General features: G+C 45.8%; 1 protein-coding gene across 8 annotated transcripts in view; it reads right to left on the reverse strand.

The window, feature by feature from the left end:
* The window catches only part of Yap1 (Yes1 associated transcriptional regulator), an 86,625-nt gene extending 67,238 nt beyond the window's left edge, over positions 1-19,387 (reverse strand). For 4 of the 8 annotated variants that reach the window (XM_036192404.1, XM_036192406.1, XM_036192402.1 and 1 more), the window contains exons 1-2: positions 18,767-19,386; positions 16,100-16,347 (exon numbers count right to left, since the gene is read on the reverse strand). In XM_036192404.1, coding sequence (XP_036048297.1) covers positions 16,100-16,347; positions 18,767-19,048 — 530 coding nt within the window. In that variant the 5' untranslated portion in view covers positions 19,049-19,386. Of the gene's footprint in view, positions 1-16,099; positions 16,348-18,766 lie in introns of all 8 variants that reach the window. The other 4 variants (XM_036192403.1, XM_036192405.1, XM_036192401.1 and 1 more) reach the window with 2 other exon arrangements.
* Between the last annotated feature and the right edge of the window lie 4,766 nt (positions 19,388-24,153).

Raw genomic sequence — 24,153 nt, forward strand, 5'->3', positions numbered from 1 at the left:
AGGGACTGATGCTATTCCCACACGGACTATATAGCTGGCACCTGTCTGTGCTGGTCAGTTCACCACGATAGTGGTTAGGTGGGGATTGGCATTGCATTTTTAGGAAAAACACAATAAAATTCATTTATAGGCTTCCTATGAATTAAAATGAACAAACAGCCATTCATTCATATATCAGTTTCTTAAAACACAAAAATACTTGTTTTTCTCTTAGTTATTATTCCCTTAATGTGGTGATATTTTATTTGTGCTCTAACAAATAAAGCTTGCATGGGGATCAGAGGAAAAAGACAGCCATTATATTAAACATAGAGGTCAGGCAGTGGTAGCCTTTAATCCTAGCATTCGGGAGGCAGAGATTCATCCCGATCTCTGTGAGTTCAGGGCCACACTGGGAACAGAGCCAGGTATGACAGCACACGCCTTTATTCCCAGCACTAGTTAACCACAGAGGTCTAGGGGTCTGTACAGACAAACAGGAAATGATAGAGCTGGGTGGAAAGAGGAAGTGATGTAGTTGGAAAAGCGCTCGCGCGCTCTCTCCCCCCCTTCTCGTATTAATGGCAGAGGAGGAAGCAGCCAGCTGCTTTCTCTGCCTCTCTGAGCTAGCAGGTTTTCACCCCAGCATCTGCCTCCCAAGTCTTCACTGATAAAATAGAACAGAGATTTAGTTTAAAACCAACATATAAACAAAAACTCAAGCAGCCAAAAGACAGAAAGTGCAAGAGCTTTGTTTCTTTAACTGTAAGCAGAGTTTAAAGCATTGGGTATAGTTTACTTGGGAGGCAAAGGCAGGCAGATCTCTAATTCGAGGCCAGCCTGGTCTACAAAGCAAGTAGAAAAACCAAAAATAAATAAACAGAACTAAATCTTCTGGCTCATAGTTTTACTTGGTTATTAAGGTGTAACACGATTTGCTAAATAGTCTTATTAATAAAAAAAACCATGGCCAGGGGGTGGTGGCGTACGCCTGTAATCCCAGCACTCTGGAGGCAGAGAGGCAGGTGGATCTCTGTGAGTTTGAGGCCAGCCTGGACTACAAAGCTTGTCCAGGACAGGCTCCAAAGCTACAGAGAAACCCTGTCTCAAAAAAACCAAAACCAAAACCAAAACAAAACAGCCCAGAGCCAGATATTGGAGTGAAAGCTGAAAGATCAGGTCCTCAGCAGAATTTGAAGGATCAATTCTCAAACTCAAAGGCCACAAATTAAAGCCAGTAGTGTGTAGGATGAGTAAGTAGACTCTCCACCACCAGGAAGTTAATGACTCAGTAACTACATAGTGTTTCAGGCACAGAAACAGGAAGAGAACAATTGGACTGAGTGCCAGATACTGGTGCCTAAAGAAGACGGAAGAGAGCTGAGCATAGCACATATAGTTCCAGGAAAGACTTTTTGTTGTTGTTTGAGACAGGGTCTCTCTGTAGCCCTGGCTGTGCTGGAACTCACTCTGTCTGTCTCTGTCCCCAGGGCTGGGATTTAAAGGCGTGAGCCACCACTGCTGGCACAGTTTCAGGAAAATCTTATCTTCAAATGAGGGCAATAATAACTGGGCTCTTCACTCACAACATGCATAAAAGGAAATCCGAGCTCAGAAGATAGTTAAGACAGTGAATGAAGTGCTTGCCTTGCAGAAGATGAGATCTGTCTACACCCTCAGAACTCACATAAACAGCTATGTGTGGTGGTGCAAGCCTGTAACCCAGGTGGTGGTGAGACGGAGGCAGGAGACAGGAGGGTCCCAGGGAGCTTGCTGGCAGGTTAGACTACTTGCCAAGTTCCAGACTGATGAGAGCACCACATCAAACCAAAGCTAGATGGAAGAACACTATCGGGACTACCCTCTAACAGACACAGGCAGAGGCAGAGAGGGCACAGAGACTGCACACTGAGAGGACTAACAATCTCAGGAGGCTGGTGATGGGGAAATAGGCTCCAGCAGTTAAAAGCATTTACTGCTCTTGCAGCACTGGGTCCAGTTCCCAGCACCCACACCGAGTGGCCTGTTAACTCCAGCTCCAGGAGACTCACCACCTCTCCTGGCCCCTACATGCTCCTGGATGAGCATCACGCACGTGTACTCATACCGACTCACATATCCATTCTTAAAAATAAGATCTTATAAGGAAGCTTCCTGAATTTAGGACAGCTCCACATCCTAGAGATACAGAAAGATTCATAAACAAGCACAAAAAAATGCACATAGTGTCTGTCCCACAGCAATTCCATTGTGAGTACAGACACTAGATTCCTATGCATATGCATATAGTCCTGCCTTGGCACACGAATACTGTCTGCAACATTACTTAACAACCTCGTGTTTCTCAACAGGGCAGCAGTTTTAAGCCTGTAGTCTAGTCATACAACAGAACAGTCTAGTAGAAATAACTGAACTTAGCCAGGCCTGGTGGTCCATGCTTATAATCCCAGTCACCTGGGAGACTGAGACCAAGTTCAAGGCCACCTTGGGGAACTTAAACCATGTCTCAAAATAAAAATGAAAATAGGGCCGGGCGGTGGTGGCACACGCCTTTCATCCCAGCACTGGGGGACGGGCAGAGCCAGGCGGATCTCTGTGAGTTCAAGGCCAGCCTGGTCTACAGAGTGAGTTCCAGGAAAGGTACAAAGCTACAGAGAAACTCTGTCTCGAAAACAAAAAAATTAAAAAATTAAAAAAAAAAAAAAAAAAAGAAAACAGGGCTAAGGATATACTGTTTGGCAGTGCAGTAAGTAACTGCCCAGAATGCAGGAGTTCCCACGTGCAATCTTGGGGCAGAGGAAGGGAAAAGTTCAGAGGGAGAGAGTCACTGAACTCATACAGCAACAAAGGGACTAAGCTGATATTCACAAGTCTCATAAAACTGATCAAAGAAGCAATCAGAACCCTAGCATGGTGACACCCAGGCATGGTGATGCAGGTCTGTAATTAATTCCAGACAGTCCTTCAGGGGCTCAAGGGGAGACAAGAGGACTGACAGCCCAATACTTAAAGAGTAGGAAGAGGTAGAGGATTGCTCCAATGCTCCCAATTCCAGGCCAGCCAGGATTACCCTGCCATACTGACTCAAAATAAACAAATGAAAGGAAAGGGATTGGAACAACTGCTCAGAGATTAAGAGCACTTGCTGCTCTTAAAAAGGACTAGGGTTCCCATTCCAGCACCAACAAAGTAGCTTACAAACACCAGTTTCAAGGGTTCTGAAGCCCTCTTCTAATTTGGTGGACACAGAGCACATGTTGCATACATATGCATGCAGGCTATACACTCATACACATAAAAATTAAAAAATTAAAAACGAACTTGTTTTTTGAGTCTGAATTTGTACTGGTTTAGTGAACTACTGGCCTAACTGATAAAAAATGATGTCCAAGATTAGCAGGGCTCAGGCCAGCCAAGGCTACACAGCAAGATCATCCTCTCTAAAGGTCTCCAGCTGCTATTTAAGAAACAAACTGCCTCTGGGTTCAGGGAACACTGAGACAGGATAGGAGGCTCTTGAGTTCCAAAACAGCCTGGGCTATACAATGAAGCTCTGCCTCAAAACTCAAAGGGGCTGGGGTATAGCTCAATTAGTAGAAATGCTTGCCTAACACAACCCCAACCCTGGATGATCCCAACATTCAGGAGGCAGAAGCAGGAAAATCAGAAGTTCAAGGTCATCCTCAGGCTACACTGGGAGTTCACAGCCAGCCAGGGATACAGAACAAGGATGAGAAAAGGAAGAAATGACAAGAAAATTATTTTTTAAAAACCAGGCTTGGTGATGCTTGCCTGTAATCCTCACACCTGGGAGATGGAGGCAGAAAGATAATAACCAGGAGTTCAAAGCTAGCCTCTGCTACACGGTGAGGTGAAGACCAGTCTGAGAAAAAACACACCAAGTAAATATTCCAGTGCTACTGTGTGACTGTGAACTGTCCCCACAGGCTCATATATTTGAACACTTGCTGCCCAGTGAGGTTGTGGACCCTTTGGGCATGAGACCTTATCTGGGAGAGTTATGGTTGGTGGGCTCTGGCCCAAGCTCTCTGCTTACTAGTTGACTGAGACTCAAGCTCCCACTGCCAGGAAGCAGCCACACCTTCCCCACCTGAAACTATGAACTGAACAAATCCTCCCTCCCTGCAGATATTGTCTCAGATGAGAACTAAAACTGCATGTTCCATGGTGCTTCCAGAAAATGTTTGAGCACCAAACTAACAACTCTAGAGAATAAGGACAATAACTACACTAGGATGATCATTGACCAATAGACTCCAAATTAACCAGTCAACCTAGGAGGCACCCTTTGCTACAGAAGCAAAAGGATACCTATTTGGAGAGCATGCAACTAAGTCAGTCCACAGTGAGAAACAGCTGAGGGGTCAACCTATGACAGAGGGCCTGTACGCCCAAGTGCAGCAACTGGGACCCAGCAAACTCTTAGAATGGCCTGTGGCACGAAGTATAGATATGAGGTAGATCATAGAATTTACTCTGAGAAAAATGATAAAGAAATAATAGGATAAATGGGTAGATCACTGAATCTACTGTAAAAAAAAAGGGAAGATATAAAAATGACAAAAGGTAGATTACTGAAACTTTTATGAAAAGAAAAAAGAGAATATGAATATGATAAGAAAAAAAGATCAATTTTTGAATCTACTTTTTAAAAGGAACTACTTGTTTTAAATAGGATAAGTAATGAAAATTTTTTTGAGTTTATCAAATGTTACTGGACTGGACATGTTATATATTAATGGAGTTGTTTATCTGAATCTGTCAAATGTTAATGGACTAGACCTCGTTAATGTAATCTTGAGTATGTATATTGTATATACTTATTGGATATGATTTTTCTTGTATTAGTTATAACCTTTTTTAAATTTTAGACAAAAAAGGGGAAATGTGGTGGTATTGTGTTCCCCACAATATTGTGCACCCTAATAAACTTATCTAGGGTCAGAGAACAGACAGCCACTAGATACAGAGCCACAAATGGTGGCTAAAAAATGGGAAGAGTAAGCCATAGCAGAAGTTGGGTGGTGGTAGTACACACCTTTAATCCCAGCACTTGGGAGGCAGAGCTAGCTGGATCTCTGAGTTCAAGGCCACTTTAGAAACAAACAGCTAAGCATGGTGACCCACGCCTTTAATCCCAGAAACCCAGCCTTTAATGGAGTGGGGGCAGAAAGAGAAAGGTATATAAGGTATATAAGACCAGGAACTAAGTGAGTAAAGCATCCAGTTAGTTAAGCATTTGGCTGGTTAAGCATTCAGGCTTTGGAGCAGCACAGTTCAGCTGAGATCCATTCTGGATGAGGACTCAGAGGTTTCCAGTCTGAGGAAACAAGACCAGCTGAGGAACCGGCAAGGTGCGGTAGCTGTGGCTTGTTCTGCTTCTCTATCTTCCAGCATTCACCCCAATAACCTGCCTCGGGTTTGATTTTATTAATAAGACTTTTAAGTTTCCTACTACAACGAAGAACATGAGCACAAGAGCGCAAAGAAAAGCATCTAACGACTCAGGAAAGAGCCTGTCATCTCTACGACTTGAGGCAGAAGTGGGGGACTGCTGTGCCAGACCAGGCTACACAGTGTGCTCAAGACCAGCCTGAGATAAACCCAGTCTTGAAAAAAACAAAATGAGAAACTCAGAAATGCCACCCCAGTGGATTTTCTTTGGTAAAAAGCCACTGTGTGGTGGTCTGAAGTAAAGGGGTTACCCATGGACAGCTCTGGCCGTGTGCGCCTGTACGCAGAGTGCACAGGGCTGCAAATGGGACCTGGGCCTCTTCTGGCAGAGCCACCCACCCCAAGCCCAGGCACACAATGTCTTTTTAAAAACGTTTTAATCAATCACGTGAATGGTGTCTGTGTGACAAGCACCCGTGGAGGTCAGAGGACAACTTGTGAGAATCAGTTCTCTCCCTCCACCATGTTCCTCAGACAAGTGCCTTTACCAGCTAAGCTGGCTTTGCTGGCCCGCAAGTCAAAAGTGAAGCACACCCGGGTAAGTAACCTAGGGCAGGCTTTGTCCTCAATCACAGTGGCTATTTTTTTCACCCATAAGGGATTTGGTAACTAGTCCAACAGGAATGCCTATGTCCCACTCCAGCTGGATCAGGTGGTTCAAGCCACCCAGTTTCATCCCCTAGGGCATGTCCAAGCTGCAGGATTTAAGAAACTGAAATATCAGTTTGAACATGTGCAGAAGGAAAACAAACATCTGCATTTGGACAATTTTTCACCAGTTTTTGTGGGGATTTTCCTTTCATCTTAAAAAACAAAACAAAACAAACATAAAAAGACAAAGAAAAAATACAGGAGAGCGTGGAGGTGACCCTGTCACTGACGGTCAGTTCCATGCACTGTCCCGGGACTATCTACTTGGATGCTCACGGCTGTCCCCCCACCCCCGTCCTGCATTCACACCCACACTAGTCAATACTTCTCTCCAGCTGCTGGGCTGGGGCTCTAGTTACTAAGGCATTTTGCTTTTCTGTAAATCAAGTCCTCACATTTAACAGCGCTAGCTGCTCTGGAACTTGCTATGTAGACTAGGCCAGTCTCTAAGAAAAGACTTAGAGCCTCTGCCTTCTGTGTACAGGCCACCACACCGGGCTCTTCTCTTTTCCTGCCACATTTCCCAGACTCCCCTAGAACAAAATGGAGATGGGATAAAGTCAACCAGGACAAAATTGACTTGAGAGCCCTGACCTTCTAAGGTGCTCTCTGAAAATGCCTCCATGACCAGTGATTAAAACAGAGTACTAGTTGAAAAATTAACAATGGTCCAATTTTACGACCAAGCATAAGCTACTTCGCTGAGTTAGCCATGAGAAAGCACTTTTTCCGCTCTCTTCCCTCCGCACGGTCTCTGTTTCTCTGGTCTTCTCTCTCCCTCTCTCTCTCTCCCTTTTTCTCTCCCTCTCCCAATAAAGCTCTAAAAAGGTTTAAAAAAGCACTTTGGGCATGTGGGGGGAAGGACTCAGTTGGTAAAAGTATTTTTTCAAGCATGAGGATATAAGTTGATCCCTAGAACCCAAACGGAAAGAAGTCAGCACCTAAGCGGGGAGGGAGGCTTACACAGGAGAGCCTTCAGGTTCACTGGCCAGCCAGCCAAGCCTACTCAGAACAAAAGGGTGGACAGCACCCAAGGAGTGACACTCTGGTCTCCACACACGCCCACAGACATAGATGTGCACCCAAAATAGAGCGCCCACCAGAGAGAGCAGCACAAATGGACTACAGCCAGAAGCACGGACAATTAAACATGCAGAAGGGTCTCCTACGCTCCTCTGCACTGATGGAAAACAGATGTGAACACAGAGGGCCTCTGGGGTCTAAGCACCTGGTGTCTGTGTTCATACACAAGTATCTGTAGTCGTTCACAAAGGAGAAGTCAACTAGAAATCCATTCTTTACTCATTATTTAATGAGCACCCATTGTACACCAAGCACTGTCTTGTGATTCATAGGCAAACGAATAGGTGGCGCATGTGTGTGTCTCACAGCTCTTACACAGCAGAGGTTAAACAAGCACTTGGAAGGCGAGACAAGACGACTGTCCAGAGTTCAAGGCTAGACTGAACTGCACACTGAGCTCAGGCGGGGCCGTCTTAGTAAGCAGGAGACATGCCTTTGCTTGAAGCTGCCAAGTCTGACACCCTGAGTCCATCCCTGAACCAAGATGACAGATGGGAGGGAACCGTGTCCTGCAGGTTGTCATTTGACCTCCACACAGACACGAAATAAACATAACTTACTAAAGATTACTAAAGATAACACAATTGGATCTGGATGCCGTGTCCAGTCACTGAGTACAGGTAAGAACAAGGATGAAGCCACAGATCAGTTCTAAAACACTGGTGGCCAGTGTTCACCAGCCACTACTCAAGAGATGTTCATCTAGAGGAACAGGCTATGAGCACAAGTAACAACACACCAACATTCAAGGCCTTGCCCAGCTTCAGGGTTTTGGTGTTGTGAAGATAAGCAAGCAAAGGAAAATTTAAGGCAGCAGACAAGATGGCTCAGAGGTGAAGGCAGGTATCTGTGAACTCAGAAAGCCGACATTGAATTCAATAATGATCTTTCTCTCTCTCTAGTATTTTGGGGGTTCACTTATAGTCCAGGCTAGCTTGGAATTCAGTATGCAGTTCAGGCTGACCTCAAACTCACAGCAACCTTCCTGCCTCAGCCCCCGGGTACTGGAATTTGTGACGGGCCTGGCAACAAAAATGTTATCTATCCTTTAGAGGAACAAAAATCAACTTAAAACAAAAAAGTTAAAGAGAGGGTTGGGATTTAGCTTATTGGTAGAGCGCTTGCCTAGCAAGCACAAGGCCCTGGGTTCGGTCCTCAGCTCCAAAAAGTTGACGAGGTTTGGGTTGATTAAGAAAATCAAAGATCAGGCTGAAGAGATAGCTCCCTGGTTAAGAGCACCGGCTGCTCTTGTAGAAGAATAGCCAGAACTCCTAGTGCCCACATGGCAGCTCACAAGTGTCTGCAACTCCAGTTCCCAGGACCCAACCCCCTCAAACAGACACACATGCAGGCCAAACACCAAAGCACATAAAATAAAAACAAATCATTAAAGAAGGAAAGAAAACCAAAGACCCTGAACTAGCAGGGATACAGGAGGAATCCACTAAGAACTGGGAAGCATTTTCCAGATGGAAGGTCAAGAGGGCTGCGTTGCAAACCATGAAGGGCCTCTCCCACACACGTTTCTAACCACTTGTTCTGTACCAGGAGTTTGAAGGAGTACACACTTAGGCTCTTTAGGAAATTTCAGAACCCTAAAGACAACAAAAAACTAGAGTTCCCAAGGGATGAACCCGAGCAGGCTTAGCTTCCCAGTGAGGCTGAGAACTAGAGCGAAACAGTACTGCCCTCAAAATTCCAAGGAAACCTAACTGAATTCTTGCAACCCAAACTGCTGACTAAGAGTTAAGAGAACCTTGGTCCCTGCCTGTGAATCTGTTTAGTCCTCCTACGGTGTGACTCTAAAGCCAGAACTCTAAGTGGCCCAGAGTGGGAACACAAAGAACTCTTGGCAAGTGTCCAAAGAGGGCAAAAGAAGCAACGGAAATACAAATGGGGGGGAGGGGTTAATAATTCTAAAAGAAAATGTTCTGTTTAGAAAAAACAGCTATTGGAAAAACCCAAATAGTCCTAACAATGTAAAAACCCAAAGGAATAAAGATTTAGTAATTGATTACCCTGGTACAATTGGGGGAAGCGGGTTAGGAAAACTAAACAGCAGCACAGCATATTTTATGAACACCATTTTAGGAGGCTGCCACCCAAAGTACAAAGTCAGATGCGGGGTTAGCACCTGCAATCCTAGTGGCAAGGGGACAGGAGTCCTGGGACTCCAGAGAGACACAAGAACTTGTTGCTTTTTTGTTGACTTTACAAAAGGACTGAGGACTTTTCTAAACTGACATGTAACTCCCTTCAAATTAATTTCCAAACTATTGGTTTATAAATAAAACTACGGGAAAGGAGTATTTTGAAACTGCTCCCTTCAGCAGAGCCAGGTGTGTCCTCACACACTCTTTTCCTCCTTGTTCTGACCTATCCAACAAACAAGTGTCACCTTATAACTAAAAACATATACTTTGGATTTGCCTCAAACCCTGCCCATCTAGGTGAAGGAAGAGAACCAACTCCTACATACTGTGACCTCCCTCACATACATACAATGGCAAAAACGTGTGTGTGACACACACACACAATGTATACACACATCGGATCAGTTCCACAATGGAGAAAGTGAGGGCAGTGTCATAAACGCAAAACAAGGCCATTTTTTTTTCTTTACAAAAAAGCCCATTGGCCATCCTCTTCAAAGGCAGCTCCACATTACAGTCTCTGCAGAACTCTGGGGAACTTGACTCCATCAATGCAGAACTCTAAAAAAAGCCAATCTACTCTGGGTCCTAAGTGGAGTCAGTAGTAGGCCTTCTTATGTGTCTCTCAAATGCGCTTGATGACACACACTGGTAATCAAAGTGACAAGAGAAATGGCAGGAATTCAAGGGCATCCTGGGCTACGTGAAGGAGGAAGACTACCCGGCTAGCCTGGGGTAATCAGAAGACCTTGCCTCAAAAAGCACCTCTTTTAAAATATACTTGATCACACAAACATAGATCTTAAAACAAAAAGAGAAAATCCTCCTCAATTTAAGTCATTACAAGAGGGTAAAATCAACCAAATGCCCCCCTTCATTTACCAAGTCAGGACCCAGCAGCAGAACTGAACAGTGTGCAGACTCACCTTACCCCGGGATGCAGAGACGCACAAGAGGATGGATGAGGTACCTGATTTCATGGATGAAACCTAGCATTTTAATGGCTACTTCTGTTTGCATTCAGGGAGGTAAAGGTAGGTTCTTCTGGGCTTGCTTTCAGAAGAGGTGAATGCCCACATAAACAGATGTGGGTCTAAGGTGGCCACAGCTGTTCCCAGGAAACCTGAGCTGAAGTACTCAAACAAGCAGAACCAGGAGTAATTCTTCATGAAGTCACCAAAGTCCTTTCATGCCTGGAGTTCTGAAGAAAGGGCTGCATCACTGTGACCACAGGCCAGAGCCAGGGCTCTTATGTAAGGCTACCGAGTCACTACTAGATTTCCAAGCCTTAAGTGACGCTAATGTTATCATGGACAGTAGCAAATTAAGTTTGAAGCATGTTAAGTTTTAATTGACTTTATGAATTACTTCATTTTGATTTGTCCTAAAAGTTCCGCCATACCGGTGACTAGCAGGCTGGATTAAGGGCTAACCTCTACCCCAAAGCCTTAAGGGTCATTCATGGGTGGGACAAAACCGTTAGGGCCTAATTTATATTCTTTCTCTCACAACGAAATAAAAGATATTTCTCTACATTACTAAAGGGACTGAATTTCAAGGCTTCAGAAAGGGTTTACCTGCTTTACAGTGTTTTAAAGTGTCTACTACTGCCAGTGTGGTGGCCCATACCTTTAATCCCCCCAGTACTTGGGGAGGCAAAGGCAGGGGGATGGATCTCTGTGAGTTCAAAGCTAGCCTGGTCTACAGGGTGACTTCTAGGACAGCCAGAGCTACAGAGTGAGACCTTATCTTGAGTACCCCCATAAACTGTCAACTAACTGAGACACTGCTCAGCCTTCTGTTTTTCCTAAATGGTTAATATCAAGTGGAGTATTTTTGAATGTTATTGTTTAAAGAGCACCAGCTTCTTGTACTAATATTTCACGGCATTTTAAACATTTTTTTTTAATTTAAGCAGGTCACATTAGAATAGTGTGCCCACCCCCAGAGTAAAGGACTTACTTTCTTCTCCGGTCACTAGCGCCCTCTCCCATTCTTTCTCTCATGGTAAATAGTTCCTTGAGTTTCTCTTCCTGCGTCAGTGTGTGTTGGGGCAGGGGGCGGGGAGCACACACAGGATGCCTGCCCACGGAGGAGGCTCTTCCCATAGCTAGGCAGAAGGCTGGTCCTCCCCTCAGACAGGGAAAACCTGTGACGGCAGCTTGAAAACCAGTACTCAACGGCCAAACTACTCATTCCGACTCCCCGCTTTTGATGGGAAATCATTTGGGTTCCCGATGCGCGAAACACCACAGCTTCACTCTGTGCCAACTTCCTAGGCCAACATTTCATCTTTACGGAGTGTGCAGTGTTTGTAGTCCTCCTGAAGGGCAAATCGCAAGAACAGTGCAACCCCGTGGTGGCCAGCCTGGTCTATTCAGGGAATTCCAGAGAAACCCTGCCTTAACACCACCACCTCCAACAAAACAAAACAAAAAATGGGGGTGGGTGGGGCCAGGAAGTGCCTTCTTCTAAAACCAGCATGTAACAGAGATAGAATCAAACTACTGTACGTACTGTACTCACATTATTCATGAAGCACACTCATGAGGTGGGTACATTCCGTACCGGCATGGCTGACCTAAACGCTGAGTAACCCCCCCCCCCAAAAAAAACCCTGAGAAAATAACCTTTGAAAGGATGGAACAAGATACTGACTTTCACATGCTTTTTTTTTTTTTTTTTAAGTCATTCAAAACCACAAGCTATTTAATTTGCCTTTTTTCTATCTTTCCTTTCTCTCTTTCTTATTTTTTTGGAGCAGGGGTGATTTTTTTGAGCAGGGTCTCTACCCAGCCTGCTTGGTCTGGTGTTTGCTATGTAAACCAGCAGGCCCCAAACACAGACATTCACCTGCTTTAATTCCGCTGGGATTAAAGATGCACTACCACAACTGGGTGCTCTCTTTTTTTCAAATTGACCATTACTCTCTGTTCATGAGAGACCACAAATTAGGCACACATAGAGATTGGACAACTTCAGGGATCTGGGGATCTGGGGATGGAAGCCAGGTCATTAGTTTGCTGAGCAGGAGGTTTTATCCACCATGCCATCTCACTGGCCTATCTGGGCCTCCTACCCCAGCCTGCCATAAGTGGGCTAGGAAGTTAACAGAGAAAATCCAGGGCCTTGTGCTTGCTACTGTAGCAGAACTATATTCCCATAGTCTAAAATACTCTTTTAAATAAACCACAGCCCTAAGACCTTAAAAACACTTAGAACTGGCTCTATTCAGAAAAAACGACAAATGAAAACACCCTCACGGAAAATCTTTTAAAAATTGTTAGAACATTATTAAAACAACGTATACCTACAAATGTATTAAATCACTAGATAAATGTGGTACATCACATTGTAACGCCTACATGGTAACATAGTTTACAATAAGTTCTTTGTACTTGGCAAAGGTTACAAGGTACCAGCTTCAATAAAATAAACCTGAGAAGTAGAAGCACTCCTTGTATCCGAAGATATTATAGAATGGTAATTCAGGAAGTTATTCAGCAGCTTATAAAAGAAATAGGAAGTTGTTGACCAACTACTTGAGGAACTATTTCCTGCAGGAAAGCCTGCAGGAGTGCTGAGCTATAAAGAGAATTGATTCTTTTGAAATAAAAACTCAAGGTACTGTGGTGAAATTGGTAAGTTTGGTGACAAAGATGTGGCATCCCCAATGACCAAGCCTTTTTTAGGTACTGTGTACTCTCTGGAGTCTGGGCCCCCATCCCCCATCCAGGGGAGAGTTGCTTTTGCCCCGCAGACCCACCCATGTCATTTGCCAATAGAAAAGTCCAAGTCTCTAGATCTCGCTGACCCAGATCGGCTTTAACACCAACCATGGTAATTAGATGGCCTTGGAACTGGAGGATGGGCCAACAGACTTCAACACACATTCCTCTATAGTCACAAGGCAACCATGGCTGTTCCCAAAGTCAACAATTCTCCCAGATCTCTCAAGTTACAACACCATGCCAGCGTGGACCATTTGGGGTCAGAATCCTTCCTGTCATGTATAAATCTCAAGAAATTACAACCTTTGTCCCAGTAAATACCTAAAAATTGGAATAAAAGGTTTAGTTTTTTTTATGGCTGGTATAAGCTAAAATTCAGAAACTAGTTCATCTCTTCACTCCACAGCTAGCTGTTATCCTTTTGAAGTTTTCATTAGTTATTATTTATGCACCTGTATGTGCATATTCAAATGTGAACACGGACACACCATGGCCCTGAGTGTGTATTGTCTCAAGACAATTTTCAGGAGTCAGTTCTCTCCTTTCATCATGTGGGTCCTGGGGCTCACACTAATGCTGTAAGCCATCTTCAGGACCTCAGAAGAAGCTGCAGACCAAAGGAAAGTATTGATTGTGAAGAGAAATGGATTCTAAAAAAGTAAGATAAAAATAAAATTTGACATAATAGCTACTTGGCACCAAAGCTTTAGTTTACCATCATCTCTGACTCAGTCGAGGCAGATGAATTTCATTCATCTGGTGTGCAACAGCTCTTTATGGCAACTAATATCAGAGGGAAGTCAACACCAGAGAGAAAGTTGTACTTAACATCACTTCTCCAAACTGCACATTGTTCATAAAGCACTTCAGCAATTTTGTAGTAAGACAACAGCACCCACCTCCTACATCCAGTTCTCAGAGGTCCCCACAGGCTCTTTACCACACCCAGTGACTCAGCTCACCTGCTGTGAGGGTTCAAGTCACAGCTGGGGGTGACCTTCTACTTCTAAGAGCATGATATGAAAAAGCTCTGGGGAATGAGCAAACACCTCCTTCATCAGAGAAGCAGCTGTGATTTCCACTGGCAACCACAGAAACAATACTGTCTTCTCAGTGCCTGGGCAAAGCTCTCCCCAGGCCTCCTATGGCAAGTCTTAGTTTTGTTTACCTTCTTTCTAGCCCCCTTGAAAAGAGGGGAGGATGCCAAGTGAGGATGGAGCTAGTGGAGCACCTCCTCAAACCCACAGACCCAGCACTCACCTGTTGTGGGAAGGACCATCGAAAACATTTTAAAGCAAGAATCTACAATTAAGTTTATTTCAGCTCATACAGTGATCATTCACTCAAATAATGAAGATGCAGACAGAAGTCGCCAACAAGCAATTTAAATAAAACAAAGTAAAAACAGCATAAATGTTGCTGTTACCCTTCTGCTCCCAGCCACAAGTGAAGGCTGTGGCTATAAAGCTGTTTAAAATTGTTTAAAATCCACCCCCACCACACACACACACACACACACACCCTCTCCCCCCCCCCCACCATGGGACACAGCAGGAGTCCAGGCCTTTCTCTTTCCACCCCATCAACCAGTTTGTTTCTCCTCCTTCCCCTTCAGGGCAGTCGCTCACAGCCAGCCCCACTTCCAAGTTATTTACTTGGGACATCCACTTAGAGAACAAATTGTCTGGCTCCCGTGGATGTGAATGAGTCTGCCAGGCTTGTGTGTCTTTATGTCTTGAAATGAGTACCAGGACACAGAAAATGTTAATTAAAAACAAAAAGTTACAGGGGGAAAAAATAGCAACAGAACAAAAAACAAGGTGTGGGGAGGGGGGAGGGGTGGCTTTTCAAGCTCAAGATCAAATCTCTTCCTTTGTCTTCCTGAAGGACCTGTCACAAAACTGTCCTTACTACCCAAACCTTTAATACCAGCACTCAGGAGTCAAAGGCAGGTAGATCTGAGTTTGAAACCAGCCTGGTTTACTTAGCGTTCGGGGAAGCCAGGGCTACACAGAGAAACCCAGTCTCGAAACACAAAACAAAGTAGCAACCCACCCCCACCCAAGACAATCCACTGAAAGTGCGAATTAGGGAGGTTGGGAGGGGCTCACAAACCAAACAAGGTTCTTACTGGCGTCCTGGATCCAATAACCAAGGCTGCCTTTACCTCCCATCCAACCAAAGTCAGCATTGTTCTTCCCATCATTATCTCAACCCGATTAACCAATTCAAAGAGTACTAGAACAATCTGTAGTCTGTAACAAACAGTCAGACATTTTGCACACTCCAAATTCAAACAAGCCCTAGGAAATTAGTTTCACTTCCAATTTCAAAATTAGAGGAGATAAAATTCTATTTGTCCTTTCCAGATAAATGTAATTTTGCCATTTTGTTAAAGACAAAAAGCCTGGGGTGGGGGATCCCCAGTAGCTGGTCTTGTTTCCACTTCTCAGAAAAGGTACAGCTTCTGAGGACCAAGCCTGCAAGTGTGAGTGACCTGAGGCCAGACATTTTTTAGGGAAAAAGTTGACGTATGACATCAAAATGCAGCTTAAGTGTTTGCTGTTTCTCAATCTGAGTACTGTAAAGTCACCTCTTCCAAGTCCTATTTCCTTCTCTACCAACGATTTATTTGGAAAGAATACACAAGGTCCTGTGTTCACTAATATGGGGGGGGGGGGGGCAGAAAATATAACACATGCCAGTCTTGTTATTTAAAATTTAAATTTGTTCATAGTATTCCATTTTGTGCCAGGCTAATTAACAAATATGGCACAAACTCAAAGTGAGACTACCCCATATTGCCACAAAACAAAGGTTTGCAGAAAGTCTCTAAACCAAGAATAAACAAGGCTTTTAAGACCTGACTGACACTACAGAGGTATATATATATACATAAAAGGCTGGGTGCAGCTCCATGGTAAAGTGTGTTTGTTTACCAATCATAAGACCGAGTCCATCTTTAGCACCAGCTAAATAAATAAATAATATCATTCGCTGCCACCTCCCAGCATTATCTTTACTTACTTTAAGAAGTATCTCTGACCAGAAGATGTCTTAGCCATCTCCCAGCCTGCTGGCAGCGGTACATCATCAGGAATCTCAAAGGAAGACTGTCGGAGATGTTGTGCTGCAGGGGTAGAGGCTGGGCCAGAGACCACAGTGGGTGTGAGTGTCCCAGGAGAAACAGCTCCCAGCTGCAGGGATGCTGGAGAGGAGTGAGCTCGAACGTGCTGTGGCGTCAGAGATCCTGCAGTGCCTGCATCAGTACTGGCCTGTTAGAAATAGTAAAATGAAAATTTACACACCGAGAACAGCACCTACCCCCAATTCCCTAGATAGAAGTTCATGGCAACCAAATATCTAAATATCAAAAGCAAACTTTAATGTTCAATTTTTGACATTAAGGAGCACAGGTGTCCACTTTTAAATTACATGAATTTAATATGCACTATAAATGTTGTTTTATTGAGGAGTAGCCCATCTGAATGTCTACTTCCTAGACCTGTGAAAACAGCAAATACTGGGCATTAAAACCTATTTTTAAAACAACTGAGGTGTTATTTGGTAGTAGAGAACATGGTTTATCCCACACACCCCAAAATAAATCAGTACATTTTCCAAGCAGTACGGTTGCTTTTCAAAGTCCTAGAACAAAACCTAGGGAATTATTATGCACTTTTCTCTTACTTCGTTTTAAATAACTATTGTCCTCATCTGTCACTTTTTTTTTACTGTCAACAGTGTGATCAATAAATCAATCATTATAAATTATACAACTTTTAATGAATTCCAAGGCTCAGAACTGCACCAATGCTAAAAGCTACCTAGTGAAAAGAATAAGTCAACCAACTCTCTTTGCGCCTAGAGGATAAGATGTAATCAATTCAATTATAACTTAAGGATTCACACACATATAACAGCAGGGATTAGGAAAAAGGAAAATCTGCAGAGACCCCAAGGATTCAAATCTGGGTTCAACCAGACTAGTGTTATACGAGGTCTTCATTTCTGTAAATTAGTTTTTCCATGCCAGAAGCACATAGGGGGCATAAGAATTCTCAGGCGGGAACCTGTAGACAATTATTTAAAACTCAGATACATACTATTCATAATCTAATCCTTTTATTAGAATTAGGGTTTATCAAAAACGTTTGATTTTCTACATTCATGCGAATAAGGAAACTGAAAGGACCCAGCAGTCACTTAAAGCCCCACAGCAAAGCCAGGGGCACATCTTCGTCTCAGATCAGATTAAATTTAGAGTTAGGAAATGATTAGCAAACATAAAAAGTAAATTTCTTGATGCACAGCTCTTAAAATGCTAGTGAGAAGGCAAACGTACCCCACAAACGGCCGGATGGAAGTTGGGTACTCAAGTACACTTTTCCGTCTGACTTCTAAGCGCTACAAAATGGAGCATTCAATCTGCGTGTTCCTTCAAAGTTTCCGCGGCCGTCTGTGATTGCATGCCAACATACATTTAGCTCAGGGAGTCCAGAAATCCACTTTTGAGGAAGGGAGTCATGAATAGTATCTACGTCTACTGTTGTTACAAATTAAGTGTTTAGGCTGGCGGCTAAATAACCTTTCCTTCCTTTCTCCTCAACTCGGCTTTTTGTAGCGAGGTTAATCGAGCTTTTCGGAGTTCCAAAACCCCTGTTCAGCAGCAGGCCTGCCTAGGAGGAGGACTGGAGTGGGGGCAGCAAGTCTTTCCACTCAAGTTACAGCCCGAGTGGGCTAACGATGGCAGTGTTTGGAAAACCAATTAAGTTTTGGGCAAAGTTCCTCTGCTAGTTCAGCCTAAAGCAAGGTCATTAAAAATTAAGTAATTAAACGGAGGGGGGGGGCAGCTAAAGAAATCTACCAGGACCTATCGGAATGTTAATACTTTGAAACGGTTTCATGTCTGTGTAGGATCCAGTTGGGGAAAATAACCAGGCGTCGTGGATGTGGATAAGCAGCCATGTTCACATCCGCAGTCAGTTAAAAAGCAATGGCGAGCCTGGAATTAGTCATTGCTTCCCAAACATTACCTTTAATCACAGTTGAGCCCGGCAGGACTGGGCCTATGAGTCAACCTGCAACGCGCTATCAAAGGCCGGCGCAGAGGCTGTGCGCCGTGAGCGCAGCCTAGTTCCTGCGCAACGCACAGATGTGGCCCATTTCAAAGCTTGCGGGCCGAATGGTAAATAATAGGTTTCGACTGGGAAAGCGACACGTGAGCCCACCGAGTGTGAAAAGATCCCGCCCGCGCGAGTCCCAGCGCACGGAGGGGGCGAGCGAGGCCCGAGGGAGCTCGGCAAACTCCCGGGAGCCCGAACCCTGCACTCGGACCGCGCCTGGGCCGCCGCCGCAGCAGCAAGCTTTCGCGAGCGGGAGGGGGAGGGGACCGAGAGAAGGAACCAGAAACTCAATGGACCGGTTCAACCCCCACCCCTCACCAACTCGGGAAAACAAGGGGGCAGTTAACGCGACTCCACGGGGGACTCAAGTGGCGCGGGCAGGGGAGGCGGGCTGGCCCCGGACCGGGGCCCCCCTCGAGACGCCGGACCCCCTCCCTCTCCCCTCCCCCTCCCCCCGGAGCAAAGGTACGGAGCGGGGGCGCGCGCATTGTGCAGCCCCCCCGCGGCCGCCAACTTCGGGAAAACAAGCCCCAGCCCCGCACCCCACGCGGCCCCGGGCCCCCGCTACCTGTCGCGAGTGGGACTTGGGCTCGGGTGGCTTGAAGAAGGAGTCGGGCAGCTTGCGCAGCCGCATGGGCACGGTCTGAGGCACGTTGGCCGTCTTGGGGTTCATGACGGCGTTGAAGAGCGCCTCCAGGTCGGTCTCCGAGTCTCCGCGGACGTGCACGACCTGATGGCCAGCCGGGGGCGCGGGCGGGGCCGTGGGGGTCCCCGCCGGAGGCCCGGGCGCGGACGACGGCGCGGGGCCTTGCGGGGCTGGCTGGGGCGGCGGCTGCTGCGCGGGCTCCATGGCTGCGGCCTCGCTCGACGCTGGGGCGCTGCGCTCAGGCTCGGGGGGCTGCGTCGCGCGCCCGCATCGCCCTGCACTCCGTGCCCAAGGCTGCCGAGCCTTCCCTGCCCTCCCCGAGCTCCTTCCTTCCTCCCTTTCTTCGCCCGGGCCGCGGCGGCGTCCCGACTGAGACAGAAACTTCGGCCCCAGACGCCCAAACTAAAAAGTTGCGCAGAGCGCCCGCCCGCGCGTCTCGCGAGCTCCGCCTCCTCGCCGCTCTTCCTTCCTCTGCGCGCCCGCCCGCACCGAATCCGCGGCCCGCGGCCCCCGGGGAAACTTTCCCTGCGCGTCGCTACATTCCTACGGACTCCCGGGCGCACGTGACCGGGGCTGCTGCGCTCGCTGCGTGCGCACCGGCCGCCCTGGAGCTGCGCGTCCGGGCACCCAGACCTCCTCGGCCGCGGGCTGGGGAGCCTCGTGGCGAAGAAGCTGCATGGAAAGCGATCCTACGCACCCGCACTGATTTTAATCCGGTCCAGGTTTTAACATCGATTCCAGTTTTGCCATTTACCAGAGTTTGCAGAAAAACAAACCAAAACAAAACACTTGAGGAGATTACAAATTGAAGCTTGGAGACCAGGTCTTACACGCAATGTATCTTGCAAAAGAAAACATTTTAAGTTTTGTTTTAAACAGGCTGCCTGTAGCCAAGGATATCCTCCAACCGCCGACTAACTTTGTGCCTCTGCTTCCCTGCTTTTGGACTCGGTTTCTTTCTTCTTTTTTCTTTCTTAATTTTCTCCCTCCCTACCCCCCCCTCAGCACAAGCTGGCCTCCAGCTCACTGTGTAGCTAAGGCTAGCTTTAAATTCTTGTCCCTCCTGCCTCAGCCTCTAAAGGGCTTGTATTACAAATGTGGGCTACTTTGCCCAGCAAACCATTTTTTTTTTTTTAAGTGAAAATCAAATTTTTGGTTGGTTGATTTGGTTTGGTTTTTCAAGGCAGGATTTCTCTGTGTAGCCCTGGCTGTACTGGAACCTGCTTGGTAGGTTGGCCTCTGCCTCCGGAGTGCTGGGATTACAGGCATGCTCCACCATGCCCAGAGTCAAATCAATTTTTTTTTAGCACAAAAAAACTTGCCATTTAGTCTGTGAGAACTTCAACTCAAAACATAAACTTGAGGGAGCACGCTCCTTTTTCCTCCTGTGCTTGGTACAAGGGTAGACTGAGAAAAGACTGAACAGAATAAACAATGGAGGTCATGGTAGCCCCTGATTCTCTTTGTGTGTCAGTCTTTTATCAGGAACCTATCTGGAATCACTCAAAAATGATAAAAATTTCTTGTTGTTATTTTTAGTTCATTGTTTTGTGTTGGGTGTTTTGTCTGCATATATGTCTTTGTATCACATGATTGCCTGGGTTTCATAGAGGCCAGAAGAAGGTGTTAGATTCCATAGAACTAGAGTACCACTGGGTGTCAGCTGCCATGAGGGTGCCGGGATTCGAACCTGGGTCCTCTGAAGAGCAGCCAGTGCTCTTAGCAACTGGCTATCTCTTCAGCCCCTGTTGAAGTAATGAACTCAAAACAAAAAAAGTTTTATTGAGATATAACTCACATAGTATAGTTTTCCACTTAATCAATTCAATGCTTTTTGAGTCTGTTCCCAGGGTTGTGCAACACTGATTTTTAAACACACAAATTTCTTCTCGAGAAATCTGGTTTCTTGTTTTAATGACTTTGTCTGCAGTGTAAGTGAAAGAGTATAAATAGGATTAAGCAAAGAAAGGACCCTTGAGCAAAAAGATAATCTCTTCCTCCAGCCAGGACATGCCCGGGAGAATTCTGAGCAGCAATCTCTTCGTGTGGTGGAGCGGGGTGAGCCAGATTCAGACAGGCAAGATTTTAATCAACTGCTCAGGAGCCTCAGTTTCCTGTCCACGAGAGGAAGTAGGGTAAATATCCTCCCTAGGACTGGTCCCTGCCCCACCAATTGCCAAAAGCATTTAACCACAGTCTTGTGGATTTTGGAACTTCAGAGTTTAGAGTTCAGGTCCAGGTTCCCCACACAGCAGCTGTAAGATACTGAGCAAACTACTTCCTGCTCTTTAATTTTGGCGTCAGGGTAATGACATCCTCCTCATGCTGTTGAGACATTAAATGAGTCAACGGACATACAGCGCTTGGCCCAGTTTGTGGCACAGGCAGATTCTTGGTCGTAGTCAGCCATTACCATTGCTCCATGTTTACAGATTACTTCCCTGGTAGTAACCCGGCCTGCTGTGCCAGAGCTCTTTTAGCGCCCTGATAGACTTCTCTCCTTAATCCACCAACAAAACCTTTGGGCAAAACAGTCGGCAATTAAAGTGCAGCTGAAACCAGTGTGGTGGCTCATGCCTTTAATCCAACACAACAGAGGCAGAGGCAGGGGGATCTCTATACAGTTAATATCTATACAGCCTGGTCTATACAGTAAATTTCAGGACAGCTTGGGCTCTATAGGAGACTGTCAAAAAAAAAAAAACAAAAACAAAAACCAGGTTGAACTGAAATCTGGAAATTGGGGAGGCTAAGACAGGAGGATTGCTACGACTTCGAGGCCTGGCTAAACTACACAGAGAGACCCTGTCTCGTGTGAACATGGTGGCATGGTGGAAAGCAGAGATTAAGAGTTTAAGGCCAATCTCATTGACTCAGTTAAGTGTGAAGGTGCCTGGGGCTACATGAGACCCTGTCTCAAAACAGCAAGACATCCAGCTGAAGGGAAATGTGTAGACTAAACGTGACTGTGACCATAGGTTGCAATGGAAGCTGTCCCCTAACTATAGTTTTACTACTCTGGACACTGTAATTAAAGGGTTTGGGTACTTTGGTCAATAGTTTCACCAGCCTTTGAATTGAGAACAAAGTTACTGTGGATTAAAGGCTTTCTGGAGTGATTTTATGTTCAGTTAGGACTTCTGTATCTTCACGGAGACTGTGTCCCTTATCATTCTTTCCAGCATTTCAGTCACAAGTTAGAAAGAGATGAGGACAGTGGGCTTCAGCCTTTTCTCTCCTTGCCTGACCTACCTGCCCCTCCCAGCAGTTATTATTTTAAGCCCCTTTGAAATGGAAGGGCAGCTTTTCTTTATGTGTGGTATCCTGAGACAAGATCTCAGGCTCTAGTCCAGGATGGTCTTGAGCTCACAGTCTTCCTGCCTCAACCTCCTGATTGCTGAGTTTACAGGCATGTACCACCATGCCCCACTTAGTAGGCATCTTCATACATAGATCTACCGTTGGGAGCTGGAGGCATGGCACAGGGGTTAAGAGCAGTGGCTGCTCTTCCCATGGACCCTGATTTGATTCTCTGCACCCACGTGGCAGCTCATAACCCCTGTAACTCCAGTTCCAAGAGATCTGACACCCTCTGTCAGCCTCTGCAGTCAGCAAACAGGCACAGAGTGCATGGAAATACACTCAGGCAAAACAGTCATACAAATAAAACATTTAAAAAAGTCTGCCATTGTCCTGGACCATTATCAATGTCTGTAGAGGTCACTAACTTTACAATTAGTTGGACTCACTGTGTGGTAGTTAGTGGTGTGTAACTTTAATCTTGGCACTTGGGAGGCACAGGCAGGTGGATCTCTGAGTTCAAGGCCAGTCTGGTCTACAGAGTGAGTTCCGGGATAGCCAGAACTACACAAGAAACCCTGTTTTGAAAAAACAAACAAAAACAAAACAAAATAATTGAACTCTGCAACAGTAGACCTTCATCTTTGCTTCACTTGAGCCCTAAACCCATTGTTGTTCAGAACATTGCAGTTAGGACGTGGAAACTGTCATCTCCTCCTCTTGACAACCAAATGGCAGCGTGGTTCCAGTATTCATATCTCATTTGTCATGACCTTCTCTCCAGGACCACCTAACTTCCTCTTCCTTCCGCTGTGTGAATGTTTGTGACCTCCAAGAATTAATTCAAGATGCACTCCATCATCAGAGCTTGCTCCCACCTGAAGGTTGTGCAGTACTTCTGCCTTAGCCTTTCAAGAGCTAGGATGATTTCAGTTCCAATTTTTTTTTTTCTTTCGTGTATCACCTTGCATGGCAGTATGGGGCCTGGACTCACATCAATTAAAAGCTTCAACCAAGCATCTGGCACTGTTACAGAGGCTTGATACCACTATTCTGGTGATAGGACTGTGCTGTGCAACTGCTTGATGTCATTCACTGTAGAACTCTGAACTCTGTCCCGTCATCAAATGACAGTATCTGTGGTGCATTACGAATTAGTCCATAAGAAACTCTGTAGTGCCTGGTGACTAGCACATTATTTCTTGTAAGAATTTATCATGCGTTAACATTTAGGAACCAAGCTCATGAGAGTAGTCCCAGCACTTGGGAGGCTGAAGCAGGAGGATTTCAGCAAGTCCACAGTAAGCCTGGACTGCCTAGTTAGTTCCAGCCTATTCTGGCTGCAGCATGAGACTCCATCTCAAACAAATAAACACTAGGAGCCCTCCCTCCTCGGCTGGTTCTGGGAAAGCTGGCCTAGGCTTGTGCTGGGCACCTTTTGTTGTCTGCCAACCTAACACAGAGTGCTTCACTCCCACCCCCCTCCTGCTCCAGCAGCCCACCAGTCCAGCCACATCCTTCGGATTCACCATGTTAAAGCTAGCACAGTCCATCCATTTGCTCAAGCCAGAGAACTGGGTGTCCATCACTTACCTTCAACCACTTCCTGGTGTGGGTTAATTTTCTGTTGGCTCTCTGCGTATCTGCCGATCAACTCCAAAAGCCCGTTTGTACATCTGCCCTGCTCCTCGTTGTAGTGCCTGCGAAGTCAATGTTGTTTCTAGTTGTACCGGACTCCAAGAGACTTGTGCTCTGACATCAGCACGAACTTTCCGCTGTGTGAGCTGGTTCCTACCCTTCAGATTCAGCACCCAAGCATGGCATGTTCCAGCCCTGGCTACCCTCTGGCTTTTGCTGCTCACCTGTACATGCTCTTTATCTCTCTATCGCTCTCCCCCTACTATGTAGCCCAGACTGTCCTCAAATGCCTGATGCTCCTGTTTCAGTCTCCTAAGTGTAAGGATTACAGGCATGTGCCAGTATGGCCAGTGGTTGGGCTCTGGCTGCAG

The sequence above is a fragment of the Onychomys torridus genome, chromosome 7, assembly GCF_903995425.1.
Source record: "Onychomys torridus chromosome 7, mOncTor1.1, whole genome shotgun sequence".
Lineage (NCBI taxonomy): Eukaryota > Metazoa > Chordata > Mammalia > Rodentia > Cricetidae > Onychomys > Onychomys torridus.